The 12,583-nt window shown below is 37.5% G+C and overlaps 1 protein-coding gene across 3 annotated transcripts in view; it reads left to right on the top strand.

Annotated features, from left to right (window-relative positions):
• The window catches only part of BBX (BBX high mobility group box domain containing), a gene marked incomplete at its 5' end in the record, with an annotated part of 91,924 nt that overhangs the window by 24,645 nt on the left and 54,696 nt on the right, over positions 1-12,583 (top strand). For all 3 annotated transcript variants that reach the window (XM_079704992.1, XM_079704994.1, XM_079704993.1), the window contains one exon: positions 9,630-9,710. In XM_079704992.1, the coding sequence (XP_079561118.1) occupies positions 9,630-9,710 (81 nt within the window). The remainder of the gene's footprint in view (positions 1-9,629; positions 9,711-12,583) is intronic.

The raw sequence follows: 12,583 nt of genomic DNA, 5'->3' as shown, positions 1-12,583 counted from the left end.
TTGGAAGAAGATGCCATCTAGGGCTTTCATATCTAGGGAGGAGAAGTCAATGTCTGACTTCCAGGCTTCAAAAGACAAACCCACTCTCTTGTTAGGGACTAATGCAGCTGGTGACTTAAATTGAAACCAGTGCTCATTTACCATTCGGAAAATCCTAGGGCCCTCAAGAGTTAGGCTAAACCAACTCTGCCTGTGCTGTATAAGTGGAGCAGCAAAACCTGGATGGCAGCATATCTGTTTATAACATAGTTTACTGAATATTTTAAACCCGCTGTTGTGACCTACTGCTTAGAAAAGAAGATTCCTTTTAAAATATTACTGCTCATTGACAGTGCACTTGGTCATCCAAGAGCTCTGATGTAGATGCACAACGAGACTAATGTTTTCATGCCTACTAACACATCCATTCTGCCACCCATGGATCAAGGAGTCTCTTCGACTTTCAAGTCTTATTATTTAAGAAATACATTTTGTAAGGCTGTAGCTGCCATATATAGTGATTCCTCTGATGGATCTGGGGCAAAGTCAGTTAGTTGAAAACCTCCTGGAAAGGATTCACCATCCTAGATGCCATTAAGAATGTTTGCGTTTCATGGGAAGAGATCTAAATATCAACATTAAGGGAATTCCCTGGCGGTCCAGTGGTTAGGACTTGGCGCTTTCACTGCCAAGGCCTGGGTTCGATCCCTGGTCGGGGAACTAAGATCCCAAAAGCTGTGCAGTTCAGCCAAAAAAATAAAAAAACACAAAAAAATAAACATTAACAGGAGTTGGGAAAAAGTTGATTCCAACTCTCATGGATGACATTGAGGGGTTCAAGGCTTGCATGGAGGAAGTAACTACAGATGTGGTGGAGATAGCATGAGAACTAGAATTAGGAGCTGAAGATGTGACTGAATTGCTTCAATCTCATGATAAAACTTTAACAGATGGGGAGTTACTTTTAATGGAGCAAAGAAAGTGGTTTCTTGAGCTGGAATCTACTCCTGGTGAAGATGCTATGAAGATTGTTGAAATGACGAGAAAGGATTTACAGTGTGACATAAATTTAGTTGATAAGCAGTGGCAGGGTTTGAGAGGATTGACTCCAATTTTGAAAGAAGTTCTGCTGTGGGTAAAATGGTATCAAACAACATCACATGCTGTAGAGAAATCGTTCGTGAAAGGAAGAGTCAATTAATGTGACAAACTTCATTGTTGTCTTATTTTAAAAAATTGTCACAGCCTCCCTAACTTTTGTCTACCACCAACCACCCTGACCAGTCAGCAGCCATCAATGTCGAGGCAAGATCCTCCATCAGAAAAAGGATGACTCACTGAAGGCTCAGATGATAGCATTTTTTAGCAATAAGGCATTGTAAAATTAAAGCATGTCCTTTTTTTTTTTAGGTATAATGTTATTGTACACTTAATAGACTACATTATAGTGTAAACATAACTTATATGCTCTGGAAAACCAAAAACTTTGTGAGACTAGCTTTACTGCAATATTCACTTTTGATTGTGGTGGTCTGGAACTGGACCTGCCGTATCTCCGAGGTTTGCCTGTATTGAGCAACACAGCCATCAGGGAGTGACACCCTACACCCCATACACACACACTCAGAATAGCAGCCTAAGCTTGTCTCTACTGACACCCGGTGAAATGTAAGCATAGAAGTCTTATTAGGAAATAACCCCATAATAGTGAAGGAAATGGAAACGAGTGTTTCCAATGAATATAAGATTTTAGGAAACAGAAGCTGAAAAACAAATGGAGCTTTTTAATCAAGAAAATATGGTATAAGCTTAAAATATACTAACCAGGGGGTTGTAGAGAGCCAGTCCATTCTACAGTGTCTAGCAGCTTTAAGTGAACACTTTTCCTTTTTACTTTAAAGGAACAAGAAAGAAAAAATAGAAGAAATAAAAGTAATAATGTTCACATCAAACTCTGGGAAGAGCTAAAGAGAAGGCAGTTAGTTACACTGAGTTAAGCCTTTATGATTCATATCAGTGAGTTACTATCTGAAGATGAAAATGTAATAAATAAAGTATAAGTATTTGATCTAGAATTTCTAGAAGTAATCTCCAGGACTGAAAATTTCTATATGTTATATTTTTAACTTATTTTAATAAAAATGTAAAGCTAAATTAAATTTAAAAAATAAAGGCAGGGAGTGGTACTTTTCAGAAGTGGAAGGGGAGATTATTCAACACATAATATATAGAACAGCTTGGAATAATATTGGAAAGGTCGACATTTCAGTATTGGACCTAAGTGAGCACCAGAAAGTCATCTTGGCTAAAACAGAAAAGATGGTTTGGGGAATAAAAGAAAATAAGAAAAGTTAGGCAGAATAATCTTGGCTGATGAAACGGTTTGACGGTATCAATATCTATTTAGTTGAATGAATAAACTGAAGGCAAACTTTCAGATGTTTGGGAAGTAATATTAGACCTGGGTCTGTGATTTTAGAATGCCTAGTTCTTTTGTTGGAATGAAGAGATATGACAGAGTTACGATCAAGCCACGCTTTTCTTTGCCTTCCATCCTGTAAAATGGAACTAATAATACCCACTTGTTTTTCTCTTTCTGATTTACTTCACTCTGTATGACAGACTCTAGGTCCATCCACCTCACTACAAACAACTCAGTTTCGTTTCTTTTTATATACACTACCAAATGTAAAACCGATAGCTAGTGGGAAGCAGCCACATAGCACAGGGAGATCAGCTCGGTGCTTTGTGACCGCCTAGAGGGGTGGGATAGGGAGGGTGGGAGGGAGGGAGATGCAAGAGGGAAGAGATATGGGGATGTATGTATATGTATAACTGATTCACTTTGTTATAAAGCAGAAACTAACACACCATTGTAAAGCAATTATACTCCAATAAAGATGTTAAAAAATAATAATAATACCCACTTGCTTCTAACTCCCAAGACATCTATGAAGATTAATTAAATAAAACCTGTAAGGCATATTCACCTCTCCTGAAAAGCATTCTTATAGGTACCTAGTATTATTACCATAATTTATTCTTGGTATTTCATACTTAACTTGAAAGCTTATATTATGTCAGGCTGTTACTCCTACAGGCTATAGTATGTTTTACTAGCAGCGTATTCACATTGAGTAAATAATCTGTTGAAGATTGTGTAGCTATGAAGTGACAGAATTAGGATTTGAACCCAGGGTGACTAGCTTCAGTCTTCATATAGCCTACAGGGACCTTTGTGATTCAGTCCCCACCCACCTGACCTCAACTCGGGCCACTTATGCAGTGGTGTCTGCACCCTTAACGCAGCCATTTCATGAGTGCTTTCTGGGGACCAAGCACTGTACTAAGCACTTACACTGATTATCTCATTTCATCCTTCCATGATCCTTAAGAGGTTGGTTTATTATTCCCCATTTCATAAATGAGGAAACTAGGCTAGAGAGGTTAAACAGCCTGTCTAAGGTCATAGAGCAAGAAAGTCATTATACTAGGATTTAAACCTGTATATTTTCCATTAAGTAATGAGATGGGTGAAATCTAAGATAGAGAAAAGGTGATAATACCAATACTTGTTAATGAATATGGAGTCACACAGGATCTTTGTCCTTGAACTCTGAAATGGAATCCTCTACCCCCAACCCCTCTCTTCCAGAAGAAGACAACTCCGCCTTCCACCGCTGCCTAAACAGTCTTCCTTCTCTCATATTCGCTCTTTCGGTGAAAGGGTTTAACTTACCTTAGGAACACTGGCACTGACTGACCCCTCTCCCTCCACCCTGACACCTTTCCAGGCAATTACTGAGCCCTGGCAAATGCCATCTCTGTTTAATTGGGGCCCCGCATCTCAGCTGGTTTATTTCCTTAACCTTCTAATTGGTCTCTTGCCTCCAGTCACTCCCCAGCCAAGGTCATCCTGCACTCCACTGACAGAATTATTTAACTACACATCTCTCATCATGCCGCTCCTCTGACTGAAAACCTTGGCTGACTCCCCATTGCCTCCAGCCTAATTTTCAGAGTTCTTAACCTAGCATTCAGTTCCCTCTCAGTCTGATTCATCTCCCACTGCACTCCTGGGCATCTCAGGCTTCAGTCACACAGGGAAAGTCACTGCTTCTCTCACACACAGGGCACTTCCTCCATGCTTTTCCTCCTGCTGTGACCACATCATTTCCACAATTCTGGTGTTCCTTCTAGGGATCTCAGATGCTACTTACCTTACTTCTTCCATCTGTCCCCAGAAAGAATGAAGGCTGCTTCTCTGTCCTCCCACAGACCTTGTAATGTTCCACCAAGAGGCACGTCCGTTCTTAATGTGTAGCTGTCTCCTGCATGGAAATGCAAGCAACTTAACGGCCAGACACATCCCCTTAGTCTCATTTTATTCCCCAGCATGTAATGCACACAAGTGGGATGTAAGCTTCTTGAAAGAGAACAGCAGTCTTTGTGGCTGGTATGTAATGGTGGTTTATTGAATGGTTGTTGAAGGAGTGAGTAATCAGTAAATGTTTAAATTAGCAAGAGCAGGGATGTGGAGTTCAGATACAACCAGTGTACTTCATCCCTTTTGTAGACTATGTGTCCATCACAATCCAGCTCTGTGTCTGTGGTCGTGTGCCTTGCGAAGTAGGAATGGGCTCTTAATAAAACCTAGCTTTCCAAACAGTGTGTCTGAGTGGCTTGATCTTGTTTTATATCAAGGGGCTGGATCATGTTTCTATGTCTCTCGTTATCATGATGTGCATTTTGCCTGTGGGAAAAAAGTATTAGCTCGTCGTAATTCTTAATTATACTAATCATTCCCCTTCCTTGGTTATTGAGATTATAGCTAATTTAAAGGGAAGATTGGATTTAAGGGAAGTTGAAAACGTATGTGGTTAACAAAACTGCTTTTAAAATCCCTTTAGCAGTTTTCTTTACTGGGCATATAGCAACACCTAGTGGCTTTATGGATTATTTCAGACACTATTTCTAAAAAGAGCTTCTTGGGTTTTTTGAATCCCTACTTATTTGGTATTTTTTCTTTACTCTTAATTGATGAACGGATATCTCTTTTTTTAAATAGATTTATTTATTAATTTATTTATTTTTGGCTGTGTTGGGTCTTCGTTGCTGCCCGCGGGCTTTCTCTAGTTGCAGCCAGCGGGGGCTGCTCTTCATTGCAGTGCGCGGGCTTCTCATTGCGGTGGCCTCTTGTTGCGGAGCACAGGCTCTAGGCGCGCGGGCTTCAATAGCGGTGGCGCGTGGGCTCAGTAGTTGTGGCTCGTGGGCTCTAGAGCGCAGGCTACGTAGTTGTGGCACACGGGCTTAGTTGCTCCGTGGCATGTGGGATCTTCTCGGACCAGGGCTCGAACCCATGTCCCCTGCATTGGCAGGCAGATTCTTAACCACTGCGCCACCAGGGAAGCCTCAAAACAGATATATCTGATCTCTATATTTTGTTATGTTTGGAAAGTAAGCTGGCTTTAGATGAAGAATGGATGTTGAAGAATGATGTTTCTCCATAAAAAGCATACCCCACCTAATAAGTAATTTATGATACTGTAAATACAAACAGCAAGGTGATATTGCAAGGTGACAAGGTCTAGGATCCTCTAATAACATTAAACAGGAGTCTTTTGTGGGAAATAACCTCTTCCTTCCATGTGGATGTAATGCCAGATTTCTTTGCCAAACGTTTACATGTATGCACAAATATATACACTTGCACTGGATGCCTCATTTATCAAACACTCAAGAATGAATTCTACCTCAGTACATTTTCCATGTCATTGAACCATTTTTACATTTTGAGATTTTAGATGGAAATATGTCTAACATGTATCACATGCATTTCTGCCTTTTAATAAGGAATATTTTTATAATTATTCTTATCTTGACAACTTAGAATCACAGTTATAAATATTAATTACTACATTTAGGAAAAACTTTAGGACTACTTGCTCTATTTTATTATTATTTTTAAATTTTATTTTTTAGCTTTTGTGATAATCCACTTTACTAAATAACCGAGATTTTTAAAAATTTTAATACAATTTTGGAAGGTTACTTTCCATTTACAATTTTTACAAAATATTGGCTATATTCCCCATGTTGTACAGTACATCCTTAAGCCTATCTTACACCCAATATTTTGGTTATTTGTTTTAAATAGACTACAGTGCTTTATAAAACATTTGTGTTGTAAATCAACTGTGCTTCAATAAAATTTTTTTTAAAAATTGTGCCTACAGTTTTTCTGTCTTTTTGCTTTGTGTCTTCTTGCTGGTGGCATTGTTTCTTTTTCAATCCTCTTCCTTCTTTAAAAATTTATTTACTTAATTTATTTTTGGCTGCGTTGGGTCTTCGTTGCTGCACGCGGGCTTTCTCTAGTTGTGGTCAGCGGGGGCTACTCTTCGGTGCAGTGTGCGGGCTTCTCACTGCGGTGTCTTCTCTTGTTGCAGTCATGGGCTCTAGGCGTGCGGGTTTCAGTAGTTGTGGCACGTGGGCTCATGGGCCTAGTTGCTCTGTGGCATGTGGGATCCTCCCAGACCAGAGCTCGAACCCGCATCCCTGGCAGGTGGATTCCCAACCACTGCGCCACCAGGGAAGCCCCTCTTCCTTTTTCTTATCCCCACTCTTGGCCCCTTCTGATTTGCTGCTTCTGTTAATTCTGTGGCCTAGAAAGTCAGGTAACCACACAGCTTAGTAGTAAGCCAACTCTTCTGGCTCCTAATTTTGTGCTGTTTCCATTATACTACACTGAAAATAAAGGCTAAACCCACAGTGCTTTAAAGTAAGAGTAACTAGATTTTAAAAGGAGACGTTATCCACTACAGTAAAATGCATAGCCTCAGTGACTGTAATCGCTGTTTTAACCATTGGACAGCCTTTGTTGTGTGATTCCTGGCCAGGTCATTGAGGTTCCTCATATTCATAAACACAGAGAATCAAGTCAGTCAATCAGTATTCATTGTGCCTCTACTGTGCATCAGGTGTGTGGGGAGCACAAACACGCATGCATAGACTTCTCTGATTGCATAGTACAATTGACATAATGTGTAGGATTATAGGTGTCTTGATAAGTACTTACATTTGAATTCTCCATACAAATAGAAAGTTTTATTTAAGACCATCCATCATAATGATTGCAGAGGGTCTCATTTAACTTTAAACCTTTATGACTGGATGTATGTATAGTCATGGCCATATTATCTATAATGGCACTTAAAAGAAAGTTGACTTTTCTTCTTACAGTTAACATGAACTCTAATTGAGCCATAGGTTAGCTAATCTCATAAATGATAACTCTCTCATGCATCATGGGATTAGAAATAAAAATATGTGTTATATATTATATAGGCTTTATACAGGGTAGTTACCCTATATGATAATATACTTAATTCTAAATATCTTCATAGCTTTCTGTCATGTGTACAACCTACATTATTAAAGTTTTATAAAGTCACTTTATAATTTTTATTTAGTCCTAGGCTCTATTTTATTTTATTTTATTTTATTTTAATTTTTGGCCATGCAATTTGTGAGATCTTAGTTCCCCGACCAGGGATTGAACCTGGGCCACGGCAGTGAAAGCACCAAATCCTTAACCACTGGACCGCCAGGAAATTCCCTAGGCTCAATTTTAAACAAAATTTTGATTATTTACCAAGATATCTGGGGGTTAAGCACACAGGATTTCTTTATAAGCCAGGGCAGTATTGATTTTTTTTCATTGTTTAGAAATTATAAAGATACAGTTCATTCAAGTATTTCTTCCAATTCCAATAAAGGAATTTTTTGTGTCTAGTAATTTCAGGATTTGCTGGCCTTTTTTAGTACATTTTGTGTCTCCTTGGCTTCAAAGTTTTAGAAAGCAAATAAAAACTTCTGGACTTTTTGGCACACTAGTTTTCAAATAGTCAAGTGACAGGGAGGGAATCAGGCTTTGGCAGCCAAGCCACAGGTGGCAAATTAATTAAAGCTTCTGCACCTTTTCTATGGAGCTTATCACTGGAAGAAGTTGGCCATTACCCTTTCAAATCCAAAGGTGACAATTAAAAGTTTAAATGCTTGTTCCTGCCCAGTGGCCTATGACGTTGTTAGAGAAACACATCTTCCATGTCTACTGAAGAAGTTCAGTGAGAAACTCTAGTTTTAGGAACATAACCTGGGTGACTGCCAGCTCTTTCCATAGATTCAACCATCTAAGTTAATCACATGCAGCTATTAAAATTACATCGGAAAAGGTTTAATAACAGGAAAATCAATGTATTGTTAAAAATGAACATTTTGTAGTACATCGTCCCATTTCTGTTGAAAACATTATCTATACACACAACTGGAAGAATATACATGGAATATTACCAGTGCTTATCTTTGGGAGATGATTCTTCTTCTGTTTTTTTTTTTTTTTCAGGTTTTCAGTAGTGATCTTGGATTATTTTGTTGTCAGAAACATGTTATTAAAAAGTATTTTTAACTTTTATTTTTCCTCTAAAGTGAAAGATAACTTGTTCCCTAAGACTCTCTAACCTTGTCATTCAGGAAAGGAGGGAGAGGGGACAGACACACTGTTTTGGTGTTTAGAAGACATGTTGTCAATTTTGATTTAGTTACTTCAACAAATACTTGAGTATCTACATTGTGCCCAGGCAATGTTGAGGATTCTGCATTAAACAAAATCCCTGGGAGAAGATGGACCATAAACACATATTTATGTCTTGTGGTGGTCAGTGCTAAGTGCTATAATAATAAAGAATAAGGGGATTATTGAATGTTGGGGAGTAGAGATGTCATTTACCTGTCTGGTCCTACGTTCCTTTATCTGTAAAAAGGGTTAGATCAGAGAGATGCTGAAATTCTTCCTCTCTAACATTCTATGACTCCTATGACTTTTGAATTATAGGCTACCACCTAAGTTATTATTTCACCCAAATGCAGAAATGGGTCAATTTTTAACATTGAGATAAAGAGGAATTATGTATCCTGAGAATAGTACTTGATAAACAGCAAGAATTTTTTTAAAAATCAGTGGTGTTTCTGTAACTGTTGTTAATAATGAAAATCACAGGTAAAGATTGTAGAGCGTTAAATGTTTACCCAGTGTCGAAAATAATATAAAGAATATTTTATAAAGGAAATTTCTCTTAGGAAAATAGTACTAACTTTTCTAAGATTGGGGCTTGTATATAAATACATGAAAGCCCTGGAAAACAAAAATTGGACCTTAGTTTTGTTTTCCCAAAAGGCTTATAATCGAAACACATTTGCGTTTTCATGTAGTCAGGTTATATGAAATAGTGGGGAAACACAGAACATGGAAGAAGTAGATATTCTTTGGATTTGGTTGCAGAAAGCCAAGAGATCAAATAGGCATCATTGTAGACATTTCTCTTTGGTTAATAGTAATTTTCCTGAAATACATTGTCCTGTCTATCTCCTACAATTTATGGCATTATTTAGAAGTTGAATGAATATATAAAACTTGATAAAACCTTGTGTAAGACTTTGCAGAATATAACTACCTTTTTGTCACAGTACTGCCTCAAATTTGGGGAGTCAAAACCATTCCTTCCTCAAATAGGAATGTTTTACATGACATTTGTCTTCTGTTGTCTTCCAGAAGCTATTCTTGTGATGCCTCATACCACCTTTCTTTGTTTCAGATATCCTCTGGCACTTGCAGGCCAGATGTTTCAGAATCCTCTGAATTACGTCAGAAGTCACCATTATTTCAGTTTGCCGAGGTAATATATTACAGTTCATACTTAATGAAAATGTAAAGTGAGCTTAAATTTGGGCTGATGAAAGTAACTTAAAGCAAAGAAGAACCCTGCGTTCTTAGCTCAAGTAATCATAAAACGGAAAATAGTACCAAATTCTGGAACTTTAGAGTCTCTTAATTAAGGAATAAATATGTTTATGGAAGCTTGTTATTAACTCATACTAAATATTTTTGCACTTAAACCTCATCACTAATTTTTATTCATGGATAGGGAAGCTAAGAATATAATTGAACTATTTTTAGAACTTAGTGATTTATCAGATATTGATTTGTCAGGTATTAAATCAGAAGACAGAATTGACTCATGGTTATTGGCTGTGCATTCCTTTGTATTTATTTTAAGTAAACTTCTCGTAATTGAAACTTTAGCATGCAGTTGGCAGTTTTCAAAATCTTATGTCTTGTGTCAAACCTGTTTGGCTCAGTATGTCTCTGACATATTCAGAGATGATGTAGAAAAGCACATTATCCTTGATATCAAGTCTAAAGGTTAAGACTGCTTCCCAAAATATCTGCATTTACCCTAGAACTCAATATGGAGCCATCATTGATTACTTTTTTCTAAACTTTAAACCACATGATCTTCCCTTGATCATTCTAATTGTCTTTCACTAGACCTTCTTTCACACTGTCATCCTTCCTAATGTTTGCCCCTTGTAGTACTTGTACAAAGGAGAGCATATTTTTAGTTGCAGAATTTTTTCTCCTCTAGTGTCCTTTCCTGGTGGTTCTCAACATTTCATTGGCAGAATTACTTTTCACACTGGCATATTAAGTCCTTTTATGACATTGTTTATTATATGCCTAAATGTCCTGCTGATATCACCAGAATGTTTTAATATATATTTGCTCACATAATACTCCTTATCTCTCACTTTCCTCTCTGCTCTCTGTGAGATGTGCCATGAATTCCAATTGTTTTTTATATTGTTTCCTCAAGAATTTAATGTAATAGCAGATTCAATCTGCACTCCCTTTTAAACAGTAGTTTTAGACATATTAAATAATGTTAGTCTCAACTTTGAAAACAGAGATACTTAACCAGTGATCCCTGGTGAAAGATGTAGTGAAATCTCTCAAATTTCACATGAAATTTTGGGTGTGTTGACACATGTGCATGTTTTTGGTTACTACAGCAAACCAAAGATTCCAAAGAGATCCCTGACCCTAACATAATATTTCTTCAGGAGCTCCCTGTTCATGTCAACATCTCCTTTATCCCAATATTAATTTGGAGAAACATCCTTTTGTTTAAAGACTTGTGAAATGCTTTTCAAAAATCTAGATTGTTTATACCACTGGTTCTGTTTTGTTCACTGTCTAATTTAATCCTTGAAGAAATATATTGTAGGTCAGGCATTTCCCCTTACACAAACTATTTATTTTCTTTAACTTTTATAGAGGGTTGGTAGGAGTGAAAAGTCATGTCTGAAGTAAGACCTACAGTTTATAATTCCCAGGATTTCAGGAACATCCTCGTGGATTCATATCTGCAGTCTGTCACAGTTTGCACATGGAGGGCTTTTGAAATGATAGGTTTCATGGTTTGACCAAGAAGAGTTCTACTTCTTTACCCTGAAATATTTTCAAAGTACTTGGTTAGATCTTAGCCATTTACGACAATTTGTGTATGTCTAGTTTGTTAAATAGGATCTGGGAGATCTTTTTTCTTTTTACTGACATTCTAAAAATGCTTATTTGTCTGATGCAAAAGATATGGTGGAATTAAAATTTTCCTAATGCCTTCAGCAGTGAATAGAGTCAATAATTCCATCAGGCTGTCTTCTAATTCTTTCTTATCCCTAAAATTGACTTTGATATTGTATCACCAACTGGCTCCATTGTTTTTCTAAACAACTTAATTTAATTAATATGAAAAATTGATTCCTGGAATTGAGGAGTCATGATCAAGCTGCATGTATTGCTTAGTAAGTTCCCTTTGATGGAGTCGGTGAGCACAGTTAATTGAAGAAAAAGACTTTTGTGGAACTGGAAATGGGCTGAATTTACAATGCTCATGCTTTCTGCTCTTGTGACTCATTTTCACCCTAATTTGTAGTTATATAGAAACTTTGTTCACTTTGAAACCAAAATTAATAACTGACCTTGCTCTCAAAACATCCTAAAAACTATTTCCATGTGGCCCTCAGAGCAAACTTTTAATGAGGCTACCATAATCACCAAATAGAAACAAAAGTTCTTCTAGCTGAAACAAGGGTGGTGTGACAGAATCCTCTATCCACTGTCAGACACCTGAGGGGCGTGTGTGTGTGTGTGGGGGATGGGAGGATGCATGGTGTTATAAAATAAAGAAATGCTGTTCATATTCAAGAAACAATTTATTGAGTTTTGGTGCCATGCCAGGCAGTGTATTCTATGGCTTATTTTCTTCTTACCATAATCCTGTAAAATGGGGATTATCATCATCATCATCAATTTACAGTTGGGAAAAATAAATCTCAAGAGAGATTAGCTGAGCTGCCCAAGGTCATGTAGCTAGTGAGTAGCAGAACTAAGATTCAGTCCTAGATACTCTGACCCACATGGTTTGCTTCTCCAACCCTGTTTCACAGCTGTCTCAAAGCAGAGAACAGCTTGAGGGGAGTGCTGTAGGGAGGAGAGAGATTTACTTGCAGCTTTCAACTTTTAATAATATTTTAGAAAATTCACTGAAATAAGGAAATTTATCTCTACAGGTGTCCTCAACTGCTATTTGATACATATCTGACACCCTTTCAAGAGACATGGCAAATGAGCCAAACTCAGTCTTTTTTGTTCTTTCCACATGTGTTTTTAGAAACATGGCCTTTGTCTTCATTTATCATTGATACTGTT

Source organism: Hyperoodon ampullatus (genome assembly GCF_949752795.1).
Source record: "Hyperoodon ampullatus genome assembly, chromosome: 5".
NCBI classification, from domain to species: Eukaryota; Metazoa; Chordata; class Mammalia; order Artiodactyla; family Ziphiidae; genus Hyperoodon; species Hyperoodon ampullatus.
The sequence above is the reverse complement of the archived record's forward strand: the minus strand, read 5'-3'. Positions and strand labels throughout refer to the sequence as shown.